The sequence below is a fragment of the Gigantopelta aegis genome, unplaced genomic scaffold (assembly GCF_016097555.1).
Source record: "Gigantopelta aegis isolate Gae_Host unplaced genomic scaffold, Gae_host_genome ctg2501_pilon_pilon, whole genome shotgun sequence".
Taxonomy (NCBI): Eukaryota; Metazoa; Mollusca; class Gastropoda; order Neomphalida; family Peltospiridae; genus Gigantopelta; species Gigantopelta aegis.
The window spans coordinates 1-27,700 of NW_024532940.1; the positions used below are offsets into that span (position 1 = coordinate 1).

A 27,700-nucleotide genomic window follows, 5' to 3' on the forward strand; every position below is an offset into this window, starting at 1 on the left:
TGGCAGTCCGTCCTTTTCTTCCAGAGTATGTTACTTCTGCATTCTCTTTGAAATAGCAGTTCAACAACCTGTGTGTGACCATTCATACTAGCTAGTATTAGAGCAGTCACTCCATCTTTTCTTTGATAGTTAATATCAATCTTCTGTTGTAGTAGTACTTGAACAATATCATAAGACCACAAAAACTTGCAATCATTAATGCATTTGAGCAATTTTGATTTCTGTGGGTAATTTGGGTCAGCAACATTCTGTATGAGAGTATTGACTATTGTAAGATTGCTATGTTCACTTGCTCTCATAAGTGCTGTCCATCCATCGTTATCTTGAATGTTAACATTAGCTCCAGCTGATACTAGTGTTTGTACAACTTGTACATGTCCCCTGTTACTAGCTAACATAAGTGCTGTACTGCCTTCTTCATCACATGGTCTACATCACCTCCTAACTTCAGGAGAAATTGTACAGCTTCATTATGACCAGCTTTTTGTAGCTTCAAGAAGAGCTGACTCAAATGTGAAGTTCATATTCTCATCACCTTCTAGGATACGTTCACCATTAATTGTTAGACCAAATATACCAATGAGACGCATAAACTGTAGCTTGCCTTGAGCATAAGCTATGAGACAATCAGCATTTGATTCATGGACAAAATATTTAATACGAACTGAGCCTGTCTCTATTTTCAATATACTTCAAAATTGAATGCTTTGACTTGTAAGGTAGTAAATGTCCTATTAGTAGATAAAGTCCTCGAACATTGGCATCATTCCATGGATTGTGTAATTCAATATAAATTTGAGGCATGCTTGTTAGATCTCCTAGATGTGGAGTGTATATGCTTTTTTAATTGATGTTTGAGTTGTTTAACAGTAATGAGCAACGTAAAGTCTCAACTCTATCCATATGTTCTTTAAGTTCACTGACTAGGTTCTTCTTGTCTTTCCAAAATATTCATCATTAAGAAACTCTTCACTCACATTAACAATTAATTCACAGTCTAAGAAGTCAAAATATGGATGTAGTTTCTTGAAAAGTTCATCTAAATCATTACATTTGTTGATGTCACTCAGTTCTTCAACCCAATCTAGTTCATACTTAATAAATATTGTGACATCTTCTAATTGTAGTAGTTGATGTTGTAGTTTATGATTAAGAGCTGATCGAACAGCAACTATTAATGTACGGAAGTTTTGATGTAAATTCTGTAAAGAGGTTCTAAGTTCATTTCTTTCTCTTTATTTATTACTTCTACTTTTGATGAATGCTAGAGGCTACAAAGATATATTATAATGAGATACTCAAAGAAATTTATAATACCTTGGGAAGTATTTGATTGTACTGAAGTTGTTTGTAAACAAGTATTAGGTTTTGAGATATTTCTGTAGCTAAAATATATTCTTGTGATTTTTCTAGAGAAGACTTTACATCCTGCAGACATGATGTAGGTACTCCATTTTCATTGGAAGTCAATGTATGATCCACTTGAATAACTGTATCACTGTTTTTCTATATAAGAATATATTATATTAGCATTAGAAACAATCTCTACATGGACATAATTATATATGCCACTAGTCTCATTTCACACATAAATACTGTAAAGTAGCTTCCTTGTAGCATCAATTCGTATAATCTCCATTTACTATTTGGCTCAGTTTATACCTGGCCTCAATTCAAGACTGGACCTCCATTTATTTCTATGAAATGGAATTCCTCATAGAATACTATTGTACTATATATGCACAGAAGTAAAACAACTATATGACTACCTGTTATGTTTAAAGCTTGGGCAGCAATAAAGAAATTATAAATTATAGTTGACAAAGAAATGAATTTTTCACTGGCACATCCAATGAATTTAATTAGCTTTATAATAAGTGATACAAAAATAGTTGTGAATGATCATACATCCTATTATAATATAGTGTTCCTCCTACCTATAGTTTGACTATATTTAATTGTTCCTAAGAGTATGGTCAAAATACAGTTTTATGTCATCCTTTCACATTATATGATAGCTCTTACATAATCAGTTAGTTTCTTAGTTTGGTCAATTAATAAATAGTTGTGAAGAACTATTGAATGTATACATTTAAATACTATTATAACTATGAGGGAGTACATACTTGTCACAACAAGCTTTGTTCACTATCATAAAATTCACACACAACAGCTGTGACAAGAAATCTATTGGAATGTTACTGTACTATAGTAATTTTATTTGATTAAGCAAATTTAATAATAAGAACAACATATATTGTGACACTTCATCTCAGAAATATGGACTGCCACTATTTTGTATCACTGACCTTGTTGTTTAATATCCTGTTCATCACATGTAAGATCTAGTGAGATATCGCATTGCTTTTTAACTTCTTCCATCCAGTCTTGACATAACTTTTGAGCAGCTGATTTAGTAGGACCACCTTCACTATAGAAAAACATTGTAAGAAAAGTTGACAATGTTCTTGTAACTTTGAAATGTTGTTTGCTAATCTCATTCCACTTTCAAATTCACTAACCACACTGTCAATAGTTGGAGACTTTCTAACTGATTCACTTATCAGTCTTTTAGAATACATTGCTGTAGAAATTTGTGGCAAACATCTACTTAACTGGTTACTTAAGTCAGCAAAATGGGTTGTCAGTACACTCTTCAACACTTTATGAACTTTATCGCTTTCTGTTGTACTAGCACCTCCTTTGTCACCATATACAGATTTATCACAAGAAGAAAATGTTTGCTTTCCAGACTGGGCACTTCTTTCTTTTTTTTGTCCTTCTGTTTGCCCTTGATATGGAAAAGATTTTATGAGGATTGAATTTAGATGCATGAATTATCAATCCAGTTCCACTCCTTTTAATGGAGTAAGCTATATACCAGACATTTACCAAAAAGACTAACTGTGTCCTTCAATATATGAAATCAATAGAATATATCTTGTTATGTACTTTACTAAACTATTAAAATACATTGATAATTATTTTAAAGTACTAGTATATAATGAACTATATATAATAGATACCTTCATCTTTAATGTCTAGTTGTCTTCTCAGTGTAGTAGCTACATCATCATTACCACAATTCTCAACAGCTGAAATGAGTTCTTCCCAACAAGGGGCAGTACCATTTGTAATCCACCATTGTAAACCTTCTTCTAAAGCAAAGTGGAAATTTTGATCACTGCTGGCCATTGTCAGGAGTCTTCTCCTCTCATCCAGTGACACACCTAGAAGAATAGTGAGTTCATCCATTTATCTTTAACAACAAAACCACTCTTAATAAGAAGTTGTAGAGCATTAATTGCTGTCAGCTCTATTGAAATAAATTAAAACATCATTCCATCAGTTATATGTTTTAAATTTTACTGACCTGTTTTAGGTCCAGGGTTCAGTTCAATATCTCCTGATAAAATGAGGAGAAGTAAGAGAAACAAAACTAGAGAGAATATCAAAGTACCACCACTCTCATCTCCTGATATCAATAGTGACTTTATCCATCCAGGGGTATTAGTGGTAGAAGGAGTCTTTTTAGTGGTATATGGTATATGATGAACAATACCATAACCCAATACTAGCTCTCCATTGAGAGATATCAATCATAATGACCTACAAACAATCAATATATCAAAAGACAACTTGTTTCCTGTCTGTACACCACATACAATGTGATAGTATACTCCACAGTATACCAGTAGATACCTGACAAATGGGTAGCTCAATAACTCAACTAAAATGGCTGTCAAGATAAAAATAGGAAACAGGTAGTTTTTATTAATACTTATGTCCTCAGGTTTCAACTTAGTTTTACAAACAAAGCAGGATCTGAAAATATTAACAACAAATTATTTATAGTAGAATTGACAACTACTGCAACAGGCAAACTAGCCCTGTTTTGCTTTTCTTGGTTACTAAGGAAATATAGAGCTATACATGGTCAACTACGTATTGAATAACTTTATATTCTTTATAAGGCAATAACTGTTATGAATACATTTTAAACTTACACTCGTACGGTATTTTTGGCTAATAACTGTTGGAACAATGAATATTATTTATAAATATCATGTGAGGTATGGTCAATATTATTCATCAGTTAGTGGATGGAAATTTTGACCAAATATGTAGAATAATGTCTTATATCATGAATATAATTATAATTACATAGACTTCAGGTCAGGATGGCCTACAATGACCTCCATACACTTATAGTATAATTTATGAGTGCATTATAAAAATGTGCAATAACAGATGTATGTATAAAAACAAGCTGGTCCATTATTGAAGCGGTTCACTCATATGTCTTACCAGGGACTTTACTAATAAAGCCTCTGGACATTAGTTGTAAAGTTGTTCTAACTCTTAGTTCAGTTCAGTCTACTTCACAAAACTAATAAATGTTTTCATTAGTTAATTTATTAATTTAATATCCAGTTAGAAAATATTTATATGTAGAAGATTGAAATTGAGTTTAAACTTTCTTCTTTCCTTCAACTTGAACTAACTTAGGAGAGTCCACAAAATCAGGTCCATTTCTATATACATAAATAATACAAGCTATAATGAGAAGACCCCAAAATATAATGTAAATAATCTGAGAAACTGGATCAGCTAAAAATAGAAAAAAAAGAGAAAGAGAATTAACACAAAGTAACTATATGAGTGAATGTATGATTGATGAAAAAGAGTATGGATCTGTGGGTTATTGAATTGATAAATGGTATATTAACAATGGTATATAAATGGGATGTACATATACTTACTGCTAGGTATAATTAGACTCATTAATAACATTGACATTCCCACTAATATAATAAGTGGTAACTGTAAGGGAATAACAATATTAATAGTATATTAATAGTTAAATAAAGATAATAGAATAGTGGATCAAATGGAGAACATACCACTCTAATTGTAAAGTGTCTTATGCAATGATGATTAATTGCTTGATATTCACTTGTTGTATAACTTTTAATAAAATGCAAATTGAAGGAGGTCTCTGCCATTAATGGTGATATACTTCCATGTGATCAGAGATGCTGAAGAAGCTTATTAATTCAGTTTCTTAAGTTGTTCATTAGTCCACAAAGCTCAACCCATGCATCAGTACAGTTCTATTCAAATATAGTCTGGTAATAAACAGATTTCTCTTCCTAAATCTTCAGTTCTAATGTCAGTCTTTACCTCTTACCAGAACTGTACCTAAAGCTTGACTGTATCCTTCAATACATTACACAAAGTCATATTGAAGTCATATCTTTTACTATTGTACTACATAATTAAATTAAATGTACTACAATTGTGTAATGAGCTATAATTATACAAATTGGTATTAGTTCTTGTTGTTAAAAGAAACCTTTTGGTGTTGAAAATCTTGTATATTTCAAAAACACATTGAGTTTAAAAAATTTCTATATTTTGTAGTTAATTAAAAATAGTTAATCAAAGAATTTATTGTGAAAAAGTATGTATTATATTTAAGAGCATTTTATTGGAAGAATACAATTCTTTGACTTTTTCTTGTTGTCTTGTTTTACACTGGTATCTTTAAACGTATGAGTAGGGTTTAAATGTGTGAAGTGAATGAATCAAAAAGTTTAGACATAAAATTCAATAAACCTGTTCTTTTTTGCTCTGGTTGACTCGTGATAACATCATTTGAATCCGTAGGTGTAAGTAAAGATGTTACATTAGCTGTGGTTGCTACTTCACTTGATAATTCCACAGGTGTTAGTAATGATGTTGCTGGAGTTGTACATGTCAATAAAGATGACTTCAGTTTCGAAGTTTCATATTCTTTTATTTCCTGTAATTGTGATGCTGTTTGACCTCCATATTTGGTTAGTAGCTTGCTGATGGTTTCTTGTTTGCTCTCATAAGCATAATCTAAAGCTGTTTTATTTTCAACAATGACATTAGGACTGGCATTATTTTCTAAGAGTGTCTTTACAATTGAAGGGGATTTGCCTCCTGATAATGCAAAGTTAATGGAAGTGAGTTTCCACTTATTTTCTGACAATTGCTTATTAACATCAGCTCCAGCTTTTATGAGAGCATCCACTATATCAACATGTCCACATGATGAAGCTATCATAAGTGGAGTAAGACCAAGTACCAGTGGAGTATCTGGACTATCTAATGTTTTTATTACAACTTATTATTAAAATGTTTTAACCAATAAAATAATTATGGTATAGTAACATTCAATAGATTTCTTGTCACAGCTGTTGAGTGAACTAATGGTAGTGAACAAAGCAAGCTGTGACAAATGTGTACTACTCCATGGATACAACAGTCTATAAATGTATTATATTATTATAAAATATTTTATTGGTTAAAACAATTTTAATAATAAGAACAATACATATTTGTGACACTTCATCTCAGAAATATGGACTACCACTATTTTCTATTACTGACCTTGTTGTTTAATATCCTGTTCATCACATGTAAGATCTAGTGAGATATCACATTGTTTTTTTGACTTCTTCCATCCAGTCTTGACATAACTGTTGAGCAGGTAATTTAGTAGGACCACCTTCGCTGGAGAGACATTGTAAGAAACGTTGACAATGTTCTTGTAACTTTGAAATACTATCAGCTAATATAATCTCATTCCACTTTTAAATTCACCAATAACATTGTAAACAGTTGGAGAATCTCTGACAGATTCACTTATCAGTCTTTTAGAATACATTGATGCAGAAACTTGTGGCAAACATCTACTTAACTGGTTACTTAAGTCAACAAAATTGGTTGTCAATACAGTCTTCAACACTATGAACTTCATCACTTTCAGTAGCACAGCTAGCACCTTCAATATTACCAAATAAATCAAACCATCATCTCATCAGTTATATGTTTTAATGTTTACTGACCTGTTTAGGTCCAGGCTTCAGTTCAACATCACCTGATAAAATGAGGAGAAGTAAGAAAAACAAAACTAAAGAGAATATCAAAGTACCACCACCCTCATCTCCTGATATCAATAGTGACTTTATCGATCTGAGGTATCAGTGGTAGAAGGAGTCTTTTTAGTGGTATATGGTATATGATGACAATACCATAACCCAATACTAGCTCTCCATTGAGAGATATCAATCATAATGACCTACAAACAATCAATATATCAAAAGACAACTTGTTCTACTTATTTAGTTACCTTTTGTCCTGTCTGTACACCACACAATGTGACACTTTTCTTGACGGGTTACTAGTAGACAATCAGCAACATTGTATTTCTGTCAAAGTATAGATTGGACTAGTCTACAAACACATGTAGTACTTTACTATTTATTACCATATATGGTATCTCTAGCAATTATTGAGTCATGTGAGCAAAATAATCTTTAATCTACTACTGCAGTAAGTCTAAAATAAATTATCATTAGTTTAATTGTTATTTTATGTTAAATTTCAGTTATGTCAAGGAAAATAACAACATATGATCATGAACTGAGTTCTTTTCATTTAGACTGTGTTTATTACCTGATACATATTTTTCACTGCATCTAGCATAGATCTCTTCCACTTGTACATTGGTATGTATGTACATATCACATTCCTTTATTGCTGTGTTCTCATAAAGGTTGTCTTATTCAGAGTATATAGACATTTTTACAATTTCTATGTCAATATTATTTAAAAACTTTTAAAAGCTCATTTCTACTCAACTCAGTATAGTGCCTTAAGAAAATGTAACTATTGATATTTTTTAATGTCAACACAAGTCCAAACTACAAATATTGTCTGTAAAGTGTCTTATACAAATCATGATCAATTGCTTGATGTTCACTTATTATATAGCTTTTAATGAAATGACAAATTGAAGGAAGTCTCTGCCATAAATGGTCATATAGTGATCAGAGAAGCTGAAGAAGCTCATGATATTAAACTCCTACATCGTTCATTAGTCCACAAAGCTCAACCTATTCATCATTAGAGTTCTATTCAAATACAACCTAGTAATAAACAAGGTACTTGTCCTAAATCTCCAGTTTTCTGATGTCTTTAACTTGTACCAGAACTGTACAAAAAGACTAACTGTGTCCTTCAATGAAATTACATGATATCATATGAAGTACTTTGTCATCCATTTACTAAAATATACTACATTGACTATTATTAATAAGATAGTATTGTATAATGAACTATACATTATACATTGTAATAATATTATTTTTATTGTTGCTAAAAGAAACATTAGAGGACAATGTATTGACTCTAAATGCAGCAAACATAAATTATTGTAGTCAAATAAAAAATAACTTGTCTACACAACCTATACACACACGCATATATATAACAGCAGCATGTACAAATATACTTATAGCTCTGGCTGAATCATTTATCAGCAGTTAGCTACATAATAATAACAAACAATGCAGTAATATATAATAATCAGTAACAGGATATTTGCACTATAGAGGGATCTCTAAATGTAGCAGTACGGCTAAAGTTGTATTGAGTAAATGCTGTATGTCTGAAAGTGAAATCCTTTTCATGTAATCTCCTAATATCATAACTAGAATTATATAAGGTAAATGGAGTCATTGAACTATTTATGGATGTGAGGTCTCTTTCATTTATTCTCATTTGGTGGCTCTTCATTGTGTAGCTGGAGTAATTTAAGTCAGATGGAGTAAATAAACTATTTATGGATGTCAAATCTACTTTGGGCAATACACTTGGTGGAGTCTTAATAGTACAACTTGATAATGTATCTATCTCACTAATAGTCTTAGTTACTACAGACGTAAGCATTGTTGTCCCCTTCACCAGATCTTAGTAATGATGATTTTACTTCTGTTTCAATTTGTCCTTGTATTTGTGATGCTGTCTGACCTCCATACTCAATTAATAGTTGGCTAATGGTTTCCAATTCAAGTATATTAGCATCATCTAATGCTGTTTGCTTGTTCACAATAATGTTAGGATTAGCACCATTCTTTAAGAGTGTTTCTACTATTGATGTGGATTTACCTCCTACTACTGCAAAAAACAATGGAGTCAACCCTCGATAGGTATCTTTATTGACATCAGCTCCAGCTTGTATGAGAGCATCCACTATATCAACATGTCCACATGATGAAGCTACCATGAGTGGAGTAAGACCTAGTACCAGTGGAGTATCTGGACTATCTAATGTCTTCCATACAACTGTAGCTAAATCTCCTTTAACACATGAGTCTAGTAGTTCTCTCTGGTCATTAGTGAGGTGTGGAAGTTTGTTTGAGAGGAAGGTAATGAGAGTAGGGTGACCACCAAAACATGATAGTACTACTGCCTTTTCAATCTCCTCAGGAATGGGTTGAACTTTGTCTAAGAGCATATTAACAATGTCTCTGTTACCACTAAAACCAGCTAATAAAAATGCTGTTGCTCCATTGTGCGTTGACAAATGAGGATCTCCTCTTGAGTTAAGTAAAATTTGAGCTACTTTAAAATGTTTATAGTGACAAGCTAACATTAGAGCAGTCAATCCATTTTCATTTTGAGTATTAACGTCGGCATGTTCTTTGAGTAGTAGTTCAACAACCTGGTGATGACCATTTTGACTAGCTAGCATTAAAGCAGTTACTCCATTGTTGTTTTGAATGTTTATGCCAGCTTTCTCTTAAGAAGTAGTTCAGCAATTTGGGTATGACCATTTTGACTAGCTAGCATTAGAGCAGTAAACCCGTCTTCTTCCTGAATATTGATATCTACATTCTCTTTGAGTAGCAGTTTAACAATGTGAGTTTGACCTTTTAGACAAGCTAGCATTAGGGCTGTCACTCCAGTTTTTGTAATAATATTAACATCTGCATGTTCTTTCAGTAGTAGTTCAACAACCTGGATATAATGATTTCCACTATCTTGTATTTGGTTGCTTACTTCATTGTCCATACTAAAAGTTTCGTTCTCTTTAAGAAGTAGTTCAAACAAATTCTGGGTATCACGATTTTGTACTAACTTTTTAAAAGCATCTTCAACCTGAGTCTTATCTTTTTCAAATAGTAGTTGAATATGACCATTTAGACTAGCTAACATTAAAGCAGTTACTCCATTATTGTCCTTTACATTTACATCTGCATTTTCCCTGAGTAATAATTCAACAACTGAGGAATGACCACTTAGACTAGCTAGCATTGAACATTAAAGCAGTTACTGGTATCCATTTGACTGTACCATTGTTTTGAATGATTTTTATGTAATTCCAGCTTTCTCAGTATTAAATATAACATCTGCAGTTCATAGTAGTTCACAACATTAGAATGACCTTTGCACTAGCTTAACATTGCATGTTCATAGCAGAGTAGTTTAGGAGTCGTTCAACAACATTAGAATGACCTTTTGCACTAGCTGACATTAAAGCAGTTATCCATTGTTGTTTGATATTAAACAGTTGCTTTTCCCTTAATCAATAGTTAAACAATCTGGGTATGACCATTTTGACTACCTAGCATTAGAGCCGTTGATCCTTTTTTGCTCTGTATGTTGATATCTGCATGCTCTTTAAGGAGTGTTTCAGCAACTTGAAAGTGACCATTTTTGACTAGCTAGCATCAGGGCTGTTACTTTATCATCTCTCTGCATATTGACATCTGCATGCTCTTTGAGTAGTAGTTCAATGACCTGTGTATGACCATTCAGACTAGCTAGCATTAGGGCTGTTGATCATCTTCTCTCCGAGCATTGATGCCACCTGTTCTTTGAGAAGTAGCTCAACAACCTCAGTATGACCATTGCTACTTGCTAAAAGTAGTGCAGTTGATCCATTTTTAGCTTGACTGTTAACATTTGCACAATTTTTGAGCAGAATTTCAACAACCTGGTATGACCATTTTGACATACCAGTATTAGAGCAGTCCATCCCTCTTCATTTTGTATATTCACTTCTGCATTCTCTTTGACTAACAGTTCGATTACCTGTGTATGACCATTCAGACTAGCTAGCATTAGGGCTGTTGATCCTTTTTTGCTCTGCATATTGACATCTGCATGCATCTCTTTGAGGAGTAATTCAATAACTGTGTATGACCATTTTGACTAGCTAGCATCAAGGCAGTCACTCCATCTTCTCTCTGAGCATTAATGTCCACCTGTTCTTTGAGAAAGTAGTTCAGCAACCTCAGTATGAACGTTGCTACTTGCTGGAAATAGTGCAGTTGATCCATTTTTTGCCTGAATGCTAACATTCGCACAATTGTTAAGCAGAATTTGAACAACATAGGTATGACCATTTTGACTTGCCAGCACTAGTGCAGTCCATCTTCTTCATTTTGTGTATTAACTTCTGCATTCTCTTTGAGTAGCAGTTCAATGACCCGTGTAGGAGACATTAAGGCTAGCTAACATCAGGGCTGTTGATCCATCTTTTCTTTGAGAGTTAATGTCAATTTTCTGTAGTAGTAGTAGTATTCAGCAATATCATAATGACCAAACAAAAACTTGCAATCATTAATGCATTTGAGCCATTTGATTTCTGTAAATTCAGGTCAGCACCATTCTGTATGAGAGTATTGAACTATTGCAAGATTGTTATGTTCACTTGCTCTCATTAGCGCCGTCCAGCCTTCATTATCTTGAATGTTAATATTAGCTCCAGCTGATACCAGTGTTTGTACAACTTGTTCATGTCCACCTCTACTAGTAACATGAGTGCTGTACAGCCTTCTTCATCACAATGGTCTATATCACCTCCTAACTTGAGGAGAAATTGTACAGCTTCTTATGACCAGCTTTTGTAGCTTCAAAGAAGAGCTGACTCAAATGTAAAGTTCATATTCTCATCATCTTCTAGGATAGGTTCACCATTAATTGATAGACCAAAGATACCAATGAGACGCATAAACTGTAGCTTGCTTGAGCATAAGCTATGAGACAATCAGCTTTTGATTCATGGACAATGTATTTAATACGAACCGAACCCGTATCAATTGTGATATACTCCAAAAGCGATTGTTTTAATTATTTGGAAGTAAATGCCGACAAGTAGGTAAAGTCCTTGAATATTGGCATCATTCCATGGATCGTGTAATCAATGTAAATTTGAGGCATGTTTGATCCTATCTCCTAGATGTGGGGTGTATATGCTTTTTAGTTGATTTTTGAGTTGTTTCACAGTAATTGAGCAACGTAAAAATCTTACCTTTATCTATATGTTCTTTAAGTTCATTGACTATGTTTTTCTTGTCTTCCCCAAAATACTAATCATTGAGAAACTTTTCACTCACAACGAACAATCAATTCACAGTCTAAGAAGTCAAAAATATGGATGTAGTTTCTTGAAGAGTTCATCTAAGTCATTACATTTGTTGATGTCACTCAAACTCTTCAAACCCAATAATTCATACTTAATAAATATTGTGACATCTTCTAATTGTAATAGTTGTTGCTGTAGCTTATGATTAAGAGCTGATCTAACAGCAACTATCAATTCACTGAAGTTTTGATGTAAACTCTGTAAAGACGTTTTGAAGTTCCTTTCCTTCTCTTGTTCTACTTCTACTTTTTCTTGATGAATTCTAGAGGCTACAAAGATGTATTATAATGGAGATCTTTAAAGAAATTTTAACATACCTTGGGAAGTAGTTGATTGTACTGAAGTTGTTGGTAAAGAGGTATTAAGTGTTTGAGATGTTTCTGTAGATGCAGACTTTACATCTTGACATGATGTAGGCACTCCATTCTCATTGGAAGTTATTGTATGACCCACTTGAATAACTTTATCATTGTTTTCTACATAAAAAAAAATTATATCAACATTTAGAAATAATCTCTACATGGACATGTATATCCCCACTAGTCTCATTTCACACACAACTACTATTAAGTAGATTCTTTGTACTGCAAATTAGTAAAAACTTATTTATTATTTGGCCCAGTTTATACCTTGCCTCAATTCAAGACTGCGCCTCTATTCAGAAGAGGTTTCTATTTAAGGAATTACAGTACTAATGTACTGTATATGCAATGGACTTTCTCAGAGAATACTTTGGTGCATATATATGCACATAAGTAACACAATTATAGGACTGCCTGGTATGCATAAAGCTCAGCTAGCAATAAAGAAATTAGTTGACAAAGAAATGCATTTTCATTACACCCCATCCAATGAAACTAAATTAGTTATATAATAAGTGATACAATAATAGTTTAATGATCACGTTTCCCATTATAATATAGTGTTCCTACCTATAGTTTGACTGTAGATTAATTATTTAATTATTCCTAAGAGTATAGTCAAATACAGTTTAGGTCATCATTTCACATTACATAACAGCTCTTACATAATCAGTTAGTTAGTTTCTTAGTTTGGGTCAATTAATAATATGTGTTGTGACTAACTACTGGATGTATACATTTTAAATATTATTATAAACTATGAGGGAGTACATACTTGTCACAACTTGCTTTGTTTGTTATCATTAAATTCACACATAACAGCTGTGACAAGAATTCTATTGGAAATTTGGAATGTTTACTATACTATAGTAATTCTATTGGATAAGGCAAATTTTAATAATGAGAACAATACCATATTGGGGACACTTCATCCCAAAAATATGACCTACCATCACTTTACAATATGACCTTGTTGTTTAATATCCTGTTCATCACATGTAAGATCTAGTGAGATATCACATTGCTTTTTGACTTCTTCTATCCAGTCTTGACATAACTTTGAGCAGCTAATTTAGTAGGACCACCTTCACTGGATAGACATTGTAAGAAAAAGTTGACAATGTTCTTGTAACTTCGAAATACTGTCTGCTAATCTCATTCCACTTTCAAATTCACCAATAACATTGTAAACAGTTGGAGAATCTCTGACAGATTCACTATCAGTCTTTTAGAGTACATTGCTGCAGAAACTCGTGGTAAACATCTACTTATGACTGGGCTACTTAGTCAGCAAAATGGCTCGTCAGAACACTCTTCAATACTTTGCAAACTTTCATCACTTTTCTATAGCACTGGTACCCTCTTGTGTCACCATATACGTATTTATCACAGGAAGAAAAACTCTGGCCCTCGACTGACCACTTATTCTTCTTTCTGTCCTGCTTGCCCTTGGTATAAAAAAGAAGATGCAAGGATTGAATTTAGATGATTGAAACGATTCAAATCTAGTTCCACTCCTTTTAAAAGGTAAATCATACCCAGAAACTGTACCAAAAGACTAACTGGGTCCCTTCAATAGTATGAAATCAATAGAATATACCTTGTTATGTACTTTACTAAACTATTATACTACATTGATAATTATTTAATGCATAATGAACTATACATAGTAGATACCTTCATCTTTAATATCTAGTTTGTCTTCTCAGTGTAGTAGCTATACACTTATCACAAAACAACTTTCAACAGCTGAATGAGTTCTTCCAACAAGGGGCAGTACCATTAGTAATCCACCATTGTAAACCTTCTTCTAAAGCAAAGTGGTAGTCTTGATCACTGCTGACCACTTTCTTGAGTTCTTCTCCTCTCTTCCAGTGACACACCTAGAAAACTAGTGAGTTATTCCATTTATCTTCAACAACAAAACCACTCTTAACGAGCAGTCGTAGAGCATTATTTGATGTTAACTCTATTGAAGTAAATTGAATCATTATTCCATCAGTTATATGTTTTAATATTTATTGACCTGTTTTAGGTCCAGGGTTGAGTTCAATATCACCTGATAAATGAGAAGAAGTAAGAGAAACAAAACTAGAGAGAATATCAAAGTACAACCACCTCATCTCTTGACATCAATAGTGACTTTATCATCCAGGGATATTAGTGGTAGAAGGGTCTTTTTAGTAGTATATGGTATATGATGACAATACCATAACCCAATACTAGCTCTCCATTGAGCGATATCAATCATAATGGCCTACAAACAATCAATATATCAAAGACAACTTGTTTCTACATACTTTAGTTACCTTTTGTTCCTGTCTGTACACCACATACAATGTGAGAGTTAGTACGGGTTCGCCTACTCCAGGTTCGCCTACTCTACAATAGTACGTTTTCGCCTACGGATACCGTAATTCTAATTAAAAAATATTGCGATTTTACAAATTACACATGCAAGAGCTACTTGACAAAAGGGACTGAAACAGTCTAAATAATGATGAAGGAGTTTAAGGTAAATGATATTTAAAGAGGGTACAATTTAAGAAAGTAAAGATTAAAGAATTAAAACAATTATAAGTTAATGTGTTGAGACATGCCTGCTACATATCTGATAAAAGAGATTGCATTACTGCTAAATCTTTCTTTGAGTTCCTTTAATGTGTTGATCTTTTCTCTATAGTTTTCTTTTTCCAACGAGGTGGACGTGCACTGCTGCAAGCTGCTGTATCAAAACCTATGTGCTGACTTGTTCTCTTTGAAATACCTCAACACATTCAAAGATGTTTGGATCTTTTCAAAGTCAATAGGATTCCCTTATGAAATTTAGTTAAGTCTTGGTAACGAGTTTAATTAAATTTTTGAACCGAAGTACGGACGAACCCACATCATATGCAGGAGTGGAGACAGCTACTGAAAAGTGGGGAGGGGGGGCAAGTGCTTAGTGAAGAATCAGATAGATGTAATGAAAATCTTATTTTTAAAAATTAAACTAAAAATCCATTCCAAGTGAGGAGTGAAAATTCGTCATGCATACCTTGTATATCACACAGTCAAAAATCAAACAGTAAGGGGGCAGAGACCCCTCCAAAAACTTTCAAAAGTGGGGGGTCCAGCCCACCCTAGTTCTCCCACCATGATATGGGTATATAATAACTCTTGGAACATCGAATAGGATTATCAAATATCATGTGAGGTGTGGTCAATATTATCATAGTATTATTTTATAGTTAGTGGATGACCAAATATGATACAATAGTGTCCTACCGTCTTAGATCATGAATATAATTATAACTCATGCAATACAGGTCAGAAAGATCTGTTATGACCTGTATACACTAAATAATTACTTACGTTACAAGAATAGAGTATATACAAATGTCACAAACAGATATATGTATATAAAACGAAGCTGTGGTCCATTATCAAAGGGGGTTCACTCATATGTCTCACCAGGGGACTTTACCTATAACTTCTGGGACATATTTTGTAAAGTTGTTCTAATTCTTAGTTCAGTCTACTTCACAAAACTAATAAATGTTTTTCATTAGTTAATTTATTAATTAATATCCAGTTAGAAAATATTATATTTAGAAGATTGAAATTGAGTTTAAACTTTCTTCTTTCCTTCAACTTGAACTAACTTTGGAGAGTCCACAAAATCAGGTCCATTTTATATACAATAAATAATACAAGCTATAATGAGAAGACCCCAAAATATAATGTAAATAATCTGAGAAACTGGATCAGCTAAAAATAGAAAGAAAAGGAAAGAGAATTAACACACACGTAACTATATGAGTGAATGTATGATTGATGAAAAAGACTATGGATCTGTGGGTTATTGAAATGATAAATGGTATATTAATAATGGTATATAAATGGGATGTACATATACTTACTGCTAGGTATAATTAGACTCATTAATAACATTGACATTCCCACTAATATAATAAGTGGTAACTGTAAGGGAATAACAATATTAATAGAATAGTGGATCAAATGGAGAACATACCACTCTAATTGTCCCAGCCATCTTGACGCTGAAGAGGAGATTTGGAAGCATCCATATCCCTCCCACGGATTAATGAGATAATTGCCAAGAATAAATCAAGCTAGAATCCTATATGACATTATATAATAACAGTTCTCTCTCTCTCTCTCTCTCTGTTCTCTCTCTCTCTCTCCTCTCTCTCTCTCTCTCTCTACCTGTCTAAATCCATCAGCAAAGTTATTTATAATAATATCTAATAACTGAGTTCATTCCATCCTTTAATGCACCAATTGGTGTCCTCTTGCCAGTTCTAAAAATAACAAAGTATTATGACATCATCTTGAAACAAAATATAGCTTCTATTTTTTTAGTACCTGGTGAAGTCAGTTTTCAATGCACCAGTTCCAGCATATTGTTTAGCACAAGAATCAGCATTATCAGCCCAAACTAAATAAGAATAGAAAAGACATATTATTATGATTGTTTATTTTATCTGTAACAATTTAAGTTTATTATATTCAAATGAAAAGTTATACCATTTTTAAAAACATTCTCAAACTCTTTCTTCTTCTCCAAGCTTTCTCCTATGCTATCACACCTAATACCTAGAATGTATTGTCAGTGAAGATGGCTATGAGATCACTGAGACAGAAACCTGTAATTGAGATGCTAAACTTCTCCTAGCTAATAGACTTTGTACTACATTAGTCCTATGAAATGAGAGACATATGGTCATATATCTCAGTAAATCTTTGTGTATTATAGAATAACTACCTAGTGAAGTATTGCATTAATCAGTATATACTATTAGGATATTATCAGGATTTTACCTATCTAAACAATCAATACAATTAGACCTAAAGACTCCTTTCTGTACTGACTGTATTCTGCCATCTCTTAGCTTTAAGAAAAAAAACTAAAAAAAAGGTTAACAAATAAAAGAACTAGTGAGAGACATCGATGATATACCTGTACTGTTCTTGAGTGGGAGCTAATCTGTCAATGAGTATGTTAAGATTGTGCCATCGCATTTTACTACATTCTTTGTGAAAATCAAAAGCATCATAACTAGTGAAGAGAAGAGTAGGTAAATCTCTCTCTATCTCTCTCTCCTCTCTCTCTCTCTCTTACCACACATGACAGACTAGACAAGGTTTTTAATAAAGTACTGGAAAGCATCTCCTAACGTTTTTTCTGATCCACTCTGGTTAATAAGGTTAACAATTGTTTGTTGACCATAGTGAACTATCTGCTGTCAAAGTGAAGTTGTATACCACTTGTCTGGTCACCTTGGGCAGGACTAACACGCGGTGTGGGTTTGTATTTTAATGTGGGTCTCTGAGACCAGTGAAGTGGAATAGAACCACGAGTCTGAGGATAGAATAAAGGAGTAATATTATACAAGGAATATATCAATAGTTCTCTTTACCTGAACAAGGAAGGCACAGCTGCCATCATAAAAGATTATTTGTTCTGTTTCAACAAAATTAGCAGCATGTCCATCTTTATCAATACCTCTCATGTAATATCTAACTCCTTTAAAGGAAAATACAATCCATTATTCAGTTATCCCATTCATTTGTATTAATGAATTATTAATTATTATTATTAATCTCTATCAAATTATGTACCAGCAATTAACAATGTTATATTGCTCATCCTCATATCCATCCAATCTATCCATTCATCCATTTTGTTTATCATCATCCATCCTTTATCAATTACCTGCACGATACCAACTTCGTCTTGATATTAATATGAATTGAAATATTTTCCCATTAATAGTACAATTTTTAATTGATACAAATCCATGTAATAGAGGTACAAGAAAATGATCCAACTCAGACTGAACAATAAACTCTCTTAACAAATGACTATTCCAAACAAACCTCTCATCAGACTAAGAGAGAGAGAGAGAGAGAGAGATCAGATCTTATGACATATCTATATTTTAATATATATAGTATTGTAAAGCTGATACAACACCTAGAATTGTATAAATGTTACATCATTTCCATTGATGTACTAGAATGAACACTATTAAGCTAGAACAGGCACTTATATTATATTATTTTATAGACATTATGTAGTCATCATAATTCACCCTGCTGTAAAGAGGAATTTGCGTAAAATTTAGGATTTTCCCTCGCGAGATTTTCTTGTCTCTGACAAGAATGTGTAATGTCATATGTATAGGAATAGTAAAACCTGGAGTGTCTAGAACTCTGTGTATCATAGCAAGATAAGACCCTGTTATCTCTCTCCTTAGAGAGAGAGAGAGAGAGAGGAGAGAGAGAGAGATTTATTAATAGAAGTGACTTTAAGTTTAGTTTTTTTTACTTGTGATTTGCGTTTAAGTGAAGAGTGGACTTGAAAAAAGGGATGATGTCATAATGAGTCATCTCATAAATCTCATGACCTCCAATTGTACCCACTAGTCTATGTTTAGTACCCACAACAAGATATGGTCCTAAATACCACATGACAGTCATGTGACTTTGTGTACTGTTTAACAACCTACCAGCTTAAAAGACGTATTACTTCCTAACAAGATACAAATCTCTTGTCTTTCTCCATTTATTTTTTGATACAATTTCACTTCGATCTGTGATTTGGAGAGAGAGAGAAAGAACCATGATGTCATTACAATAGACATGTGTTACCATGAAGAGAAAGAGGCTCAAAGGAAACTACATACTGAAGTGACTTAGATACATAAGTAAATTGAACTCCAATGTGTCCTGACCTTATCTACATTTCTTCTATTTTTTGTACCAGTAATATTGCAGTAATAGTCTGGTGAGCTAGCCCCTCCTCTTTTGACATCATCAGATTGTCAAAAGAGGTGGAGTTAGCTTCTTAGACTATGTATGACACATACAATGATTTCGTTGATCAAATTCTGTTTCCAATTCTTATCCTCTTTCTTTGATCTTTAGTATAACTTACCCCTAACTTCAATTGACAAGTCAATTTGGTAATTTCTAAAACTCATTGACCTTTCCTGAGCTTGGCACTAAATAGAAACTCTCCTCTGAGGAGATTCTATTGGAACAAGTTCATATTAACATTATTTGCATGTTGTTTGTATTTTAAAGTAACTTACAGTTGCATTCTTGTGTGAGTGTGAAAGCAGACATCCTTTCCTCCTCCGTATACTAAAAGTAATTATTACGGCATTTCCGTGTACGTTATCCACGTGGTTAGCTAAGATGGTCACTATGACCTTTTCAATAAGATTGAGCTATAGATCTTTACATCTACTATCACAAGGTAATATTAGCTTTAAAATCATATGGTTAATCTCTTTATTATATTGGTTGTCCATACACAGTATACAGTAATAGTCTTATGCACTGGGTGGAGTCAAGGTACTGCATCAGATCTTTGCATATCACAAGAGAAGTAAGAGCCGGAGGAAATTGGAGAGAACAGTACGTTAAACTACATTTAGAACATTTACCTCTATGATTAATATAAATGAACATTGACCTCTGTGATTAATATAATGAACATTGACCTCTATGATTAATATAATGAAACATTGACCTCTATGATTAGTATAATGAACATTGCCTCTATGATTAATATAATGAACTTGACCTCTATGATTAATAATAATCAAGTTTGTTTTGTATGAACTAGCTCTTATTAGACAAAATGAAATTGAAAATGATAATTTATTTTGAGACTTGCTTCCTCTTTATTTTTTTATAGACATGGTCAATCTCGTACTGGTACATCATCCTGGACCACTTACTGATCTACCTGACTGGTCTTATGTTGGTAAGTGATTACTAATCACATCCTATAACTCTAATATCACACACACTTAAAGATGGACGTCCAGCTCCACTTACTAGTAAAGAAGACAGAAAAGAAAAGCAAAGAACACCACATTTAAATGTAAGTATCTTTAATATTACTATTAGTTATTAGTCTTAATATTAATAATGGTTATTACTAGTTAGTCTTAATATTATTAATAGTTATTACTAGTTAGTCTTAATATTATTAATAGTTATTACTAGTTAGTCTTAATATTATTAATAGTTATTACTAGTTAGTCATAATATTAATAATAGGTATACTAGTTTAGTCATACATTTGATTTTTTTCTTTTAGTATCGTATCAAAACTTTACTTAAAGAAGTTGATTTAGCAAAAGGTTTGAGTCAAACAGATGAACAAGAGTTAGAAAATACTTGTAATAATTTGGACAAGGGGGGGGGAAGACCCCTGATCATGATAGCAATTAAACAATTAGTTATTATATTCATAATGCATTCTATAATATTTAGTTGCCATGGCGAGCATGCATGCTGGTAGCATGTCATTATTCAGTACAAAAATAAATTTATTTAAAAATAAAATAAAGGAATAGTATTTATGCAATGATGTTATTATTTCTTTACCTGTAATAACAAATATATTTACTGGTGATCATAACTATATTAGCAAATGATACAATGAAAAGATGTTGATATAAATAGTTTTATTGAATAGTATGAGAGAGAATATCAGATGATGTTGTAGAAGAATCCAAGAGCAGATTAGAAATACTAGTTAGTTTCTCATAAAATAAACATCAGTCAGTAAATAAAGTGAATTACTACAGTTTTCGTTGATAGATACTTATAACACAACATACCACTTGATTTTGTTAAAGATTTGAGGTCTACATCTCCTCCCATATAAAGATGTAATATACTGGTATTCCGAATAGAATTAGGAATAAACCTATAAGAGTTGAGATTCTTCTTTGATTTGGGATTAGTACTAAGGGAGCAGCAATAAGAAAGACAGCTACTAAGATCATAATTAATGGTATTATAAACCATACCTGTGTAAAGTTAAGGAAAAAAAATATTTTTAAAAATTAAATGGTCAACTGTCATGAAAATTTCTAACTATTTATTAAATAGAGCACAAAGAGACTGCTTAAAAATAACTTTTTTCCAGTACATTGTCATCCCTTTACATTAAATCTTACTTTAAATGGTCTTTTTTTCATGTTGTTTAGTAAATCTCATTACTAATTAGGTGCTATAAATACCAGTCCATAGAAAACCCATTCTAATGCACTGACTCCATTAATAAGTTCAGTGACACTACCAGCAAATATTAAAATAACGTAAGAAGACCCTATTAGAAAGAAAACTGAGTCTTTTTCTGTCACTTTGTAAAGTCTATCATTATCTCTCTTACTTAACTCTACTTACTGGAATATTGTCGCTGCCACTGGAGTTTTAAAGATATTATGAATTCCACTGAACATTCAAGAAAGTTCCATCACGTGATGTAGCATATTGAACTCTAGACCCTGAATATACCCCACTAGCAACTGCGCCAATAGTTGATGTAGCTACCAATAACGGAATAACAACTAAACCAGCTTCACCTAATGTCACATGACCAAATGTCTAAAAGAGATGAGACTAAGCACCAAGCAATGAGACCATTTTCTTACGAGTGCAGTTGCTGTTGAAGAGAGTATTTGACTTTTTATCTAAACCAGCAAAATAGGCAATGTTAACAAAGAGATAACACATAGTAATCAATACTAGCAATGATAATTCCACGAGGTAAGTTTCTATAGAAACATTTTGTTATAGATGTATGTTCATGACAAAGATATCTTGCAAATTTAAACTTACTTTTCCAAGTTTTTAGTTTCCTCAACAGAGTAGGCCAATATCCCCCTATAATAAAGTTAGGTGCAGTGCTAATGTACATTGTCTTACCATCCATCATAGGCCCCTAACACTGAATAAAAAGCCAGCGCTATATCTCCAGTACATGTGGTAGTGCCTTCAAATGCATTAGTGAAATTATCTGTGTGATCTACAAGGGAACACCATGTAAGTATGCATATCAACCATCTCTCTCTCTCTCTCTCTCTCTCCTAACCTCCTTTAACAAGTTGCCATATTCCAAGTGTGCTAATAAAATACTAGTGCTAGTATTTTGATAGAACTAACATATTTATTATTCATAGCTGTATCTCGGAGACTATATACATTAATAAAAGAGAGGAAATACTAGGAGAGAAGACAGGAGATGACCATTGATTATTAGTTACTAGTCACTTACTTACTGCACTAACAGCAAGCAACTTGACAGAGATGTCAGGAGGAGGGTCACCTCCAGCAACAGCTTGTGCTAAGTATGTACCAAAACGCTAGAGCAGCGACAGCTGTAGATCCTGGACGTATCATTACATAAATGACCATGTGTACAAGAATCCTAATGTGTTACCGAAAACCACATATGCAGGTCGTTTCTTGTTAAATGAAACCCTTCTCTAAGATATGCATATTCTCCTCCAGAGTTTCTTACCAAGATCCCTAGTTCTGTATACGCCAGACCCCCACCCATTGCTATAAGCCCCCCCCCTATAATCCAAAATATTAAAGTGAATCCCAAATGACCCAGAATATTGGAGGACTTGAGTGGATGAGATAAAAATTCCAGAGCCAACCACTTCACCAATGACAAGGGCTACAGAATTATATAAAGTTAGCTCCTTCTGAAGTCCTACAGAACTCTTAGAAGCTTTCTCCATGATAATAACTTTATCTTCTGCTTCATTCAAGCTGCCATAATTCTTTACAATGTGTTCTTCTTTTGGTAAAAGTTTTGACATCTTCCTCAGTAGTGCTCTCTCCTTCAATTTCAGACTTGCTAGATCCTGCAAAGTTAACATCCATTATTATTGACCACACCGGCTTCACGTTTATTAATTAGTCACGCCCAAAGTGGGTGGAGCTCTTAAAGCAAGCAATAACTGTCCCTTTTTGTGAGAACGAGAAGACCTTCCTATGCCCATTAGAGAATATACTCCATTAAAAGCTGTTGTTTATCTTTGTCTATGCTTTTTAGATTTACCGTATTAACCCGTCAACGTTACCTCTAATCCTACAACATGGCTACTTATGCTAGACCGGACTATTGTGGCCATAACTCCTGTTGGCCAGATCCATATTGGTGCTTACCGCTCTCACACGACTATGTTTCCTTCAAATGCGACAGAAAAATGCCCGAACACAAACAGGGGATATGGACGTCAAGATGGGTAAGTTAAGACCCCCGCCCATTAATATTCGTTCCGTACCATTTACTTTCAGAGTTCAGGAGATGACACTGTGTCATTAGTTTAAACGTGACAGTCACGGAGAAGGTGATATACAGCTGTAGCTGTTGCTCCTGATTGGTAAGTATAATGATGTAATAAATGATGTCATCAATGTATCTTGTTTCTTTTGTTGTTATGGGGATGCTCCTGTTAATTTAGGACTCATTTATTAGGAGAGGTAAGTTTAATAAAACTTCAATATGAATTGAAATATTATTCTCTCCCTCCCTCTTTCTCTTTTTCAGATTGATACGAAGTCACACAAATCAAGAGAAGAAGTATGTCACACACATTGTCATCCAAATTTTTAAAATATTTTTAATTATAACTATTAATAACTAGGGGGAAATGATACTGACCTATATTATATATTAATGGTAGACATATCAGTACTAAATGTACTGGATGTGGTATAGACATAATACTTGTATAACTTCCTCTAGTGCAAAGAATTGGAAGAGTTACAAGAGAAACATAGTACACGTCCTGATGTGTTTGATGATGTGGAAGAAGAAGAACATGCTATTGATATATTGACAGCAGAAATAACACAAGTAATGGATGAATGGATGGGTGGGTGGGTGGATGGATGAATGGATGGGTGGGTGGATAGATGGATGGATGGATTTGTGGTGGGCAACAAATTAATGGATAATGGAGAGATGGTCAAAGACCTTTATTAAAATTGTTGTATTGTTTTTAGATGTTTTAGTCGAGCTAAACAAGGTCTTTTAGCTATTAACAGTCAAGCTAAACATGGTTCAGATCAAGAGAAGAAGGTTGCTAAAAAGTCATGTCATGCATCTTTAGCTCTGACATTACAAGAACTCTCAGTAAACTTCAGGAAATCACAATCAAACTATTTAAGAAGTAAGACTGAGACCTAAACTTAGAATGAGACTGAGAATCTGAGACTAATACCAAGTTACAGACTATGACTAAATAAACTACTGAAATAGACAGACTCAGGACTGATACTACAGATTAGGATTGAGACTAAATAAGTCATATATTATTCAATAAATATATCTCTTATAGATTTCTAATTTAAATCTATTTAATACAGGAATGAAGAGTCGAGAGGAAAGGGTTATCAGTGGGGAGTTAAAACCTTCACTGGCATCGGCAGAGAAAGGCAAGCAATCTTATTCACCATTTGATGAAGAGGAAGAAGTTGAAGTTTTAGTATATAAAGGTAATACTGACCTCATGTATCCATTTCTGATGAATATTGTTTCATACATCCATTGATAAGTGTAACATGTGTCCATTTATATAATTTTATATCCATTCTCTCTATTATGTATCCATTATTAGGGTTCACAGGTGGTCAAATGCTCAACTAGAAGACAATACTGAAATTATTGACAAAAAGAGAGAGAGAAATACAATCAATTGTACAATCTATATCGGGGAAATCAATGAAATGTACAAGGACTTGGCCACTATGATTGTTGAACAGGTAAGATCAATGACACCTTTAATCTAAAAAACTGCTACAAATGTATAAAAACTTTGTCAGGCTGTCGTTCATACTCATTACTGGGGGGACATTATTTGTAGTGTATTATATAATACATTATGTATTATGATAATGCAAGCCTTCAGTTGTCATTAGCGTATCTACAGTTTATTTTCCTGTTGTACCACCAGTGTCACAGCAATAGGGTTCTCAATGGAAGTAGCAGCAAAAGTTTTTGTTTATTAAAGCAGTTTGGTGTCAATATTACTATACTAATAGCGATATATACATACTCTCCTCTTTTGGTAGGGAACAATATTGGGATAGAATTGATTATAATGTTGAAAGAGCACTGCATAAGATATATCATCTCAGAGGGAGTTAAGCAATTAGAAAAGGTACAATATTTGCCCTAATAAATGTATTCGTGAAATGAACACCTCTCTCTCTCGCTCTCTCTTCTCCTCTCCTCTCCTCCTCTCTCTATCCTCTCTCTCTCTCTCTCTCTCTAGGCTGAGAAGCATCAGAAGAGATCAATTAAATTAATATTATTATAGTTTTAATAGTTATTGTAGTAGTTTGGTGTAGTAGCTTTTGTGATTGTAAAAGTAGGTGAAAAAAGGAAAAGGATTGTTTTAAAACATGTGTTTTATATTCAATACTGACATATACTAACAATAATTAATTGTCTTAATATTCTCAAACAGTTATATAACATAATATTAAATAATGATACTATATAAGATAATACTAATCACTGTATCTGCCATGTATTCATGATAAATTACTGTCATTTGAATAATGTGCTGATGTCTCTTCAATAATACAATAAATACCACTTGTTTAAATATGATGTTTGTAACTAAATCTTAAACACTAACAATTAAAACAATTCATTATTAATTTTTTATAACTTTAGTTTCATTGTGAAGTGGAGTAGGAGTAAGATCGTTTAATGACGCAATAGATGAGTCGAATAGTAAATTATGAACTTGGACAATTTCTCTCGTAAAATAATAAGAGATATTCACACTATTACCCCACACTAAATAAAGTTATGCCTAGTATAGCTAACTAGCTTACCACTAATTTTTTGTTTAAGATTTGACGGAATCTATATCTACCCCATATTAAGAGGTGTAATATACTGGTAGTCCTAGTAGAATAAAGAACACCCAACAAAGACGTGTTATATTCTTTGGTCAGAGACTGTAGTATTAAGGGAACCATAATGAGAAAGATAGCCACTATAATCTTGCTGAGGTAACTACAAACCAAACCTAAATAATGTAAACACTACTATGTTGTTTTTCTTTGTAATAGTTGTATCATACTTTAAATGGTCCTTTCTCTTTTCTTTTAGTAATCTCATTATTAATAGTGCTATAAATGTCAAACAATAGAAAGCCATTGTAAAAGTCACACTAATCCTTTATAAGCTGGAGTTGAGTTACATTACCAGCAAGTTTAAAGCACAGAAAGAAGACCCTGTGAAATAAAAAAAAAAATAATAATCACCTTTGTCACTTGACTGAGTTAACTCTCTGTCCAGGTGTCCACTACTTTTTTTTATTTATACTTCCTCTCCTCTCTCTCTCTGACTCTCTCTCTCTCTCTCTCTCCCTGACTCTCTCTCTCTCTCTCCGTTCTTTCTTCCTACTTGAAATATTATTCCTGCTACTGGAGTTTTAAACTTATTGTGTAGTCCACTAAACATTTCAAGGAAGTTCCCATCACGTGACGTAGCGTACATAACTCTAGATCCAGTATATACACCACCAGTGGCTGATCCAGAGTTGATGTAGCTACTAACACATGGTAGAATAACTAAACCAGCATTACCTAATGTCTCTGTGACCAAATTGTCTAAAAGATACCTTTATTACAGCTGATGTTATATACTTTATTTTTACCAGTGCAGTTGCTGTTGAAGAGAGGCATTTCACTTTTACTCAGACCAGCAAAGTAAGCAATGTTAACAAAGAGATAACACACATAACAATTGGTAAACCTATTAAGATTCCACGAGGTAAATTTCTATTAACAAAAAATTATATCAATTATATAGTAATGACTTACTTTTCTATATTTTTACTCTCTTCTACAGTTAACTTAATACATTCCTATAATGGAGTACAATATTCAATAAACGTTTTCAAAGTTCCTAAGATATAGGTCTTACCATCCATCATAGGCCCATAGCACTGAATAAAAAGCTAGTGCTATATCTCCAGTACATGTGGTAGTGCCTTCAAATGCATTAGTGAAGTTATCTGTGTGATCTGTGAGAAAGACAATACATAATCCACGCCCTTTTGCTCCCCCCTCCTCTCTCTCTCTCTCTACTAACCTCCTTTAATAAGTTGCCATAATCCAAGTGCACTAATAACATTAATGCAAGTACTTTAGCAACACTTAATATATTCATCAACATAGCAGTAGCTCTGAGACTATACACATTAAGAACACATATAAATACTAGAAAAACAAAAACACAAGT

General features: G+C 33.1%; 1 protein-coding gene and 1 pseudogene across 1 annotated transcript; one reads left to right on the plus strand and one right to left on the minus strand.

The window, feature by feature from the left end:
- Nucleotides 1–477: 477 nt before the first annotated feature.
- On the minus strand, nucleotides 478–23,249 carry LOC121391471 (phosphatidylinositol-3-phosphatase SAC1-like; the record flags this gene model as incomplete). The annotated part of the gene is given in 18 exon segments (XM_041523096.1): nucleotides 478–616; nucleotides 3,027–3,230; nucleotides 3,816–3,825; nucleotides 16,819–16,845; nucleotides 16,847–16,913; nucleotides 16,978–17,050; nucleotides 17,140–17,193; nucleotides 17,196–17,208; nucleotides 17,259–17,313; nucleotides 17,434–17,504; nucleotides 17,560–17,671; nucleotides 17,749–17,857; nucleotides 17,860–17,974; nucleotides 18,033–18,139; nucleotides 18,329–18,502; nucleotides 18,708–18,812; nucleotides 18,815–18,848; nucleotides 23,085–23,249. Coding segments are annotated over 18 exon segments (1,634 nt in total), but the record flags the coding sequence as incomplete, so codon positions are not given.
- Nucleotides 23,250–23,538: 289 nt separating this feature from the next.
- On the plus strand, nucleotides 23,539–25,757 carry LOC121391470 (annotated as a pseudogene).
- Nucleotides 25,758–27,700: the final 1,943 nt, after the last annotated feature.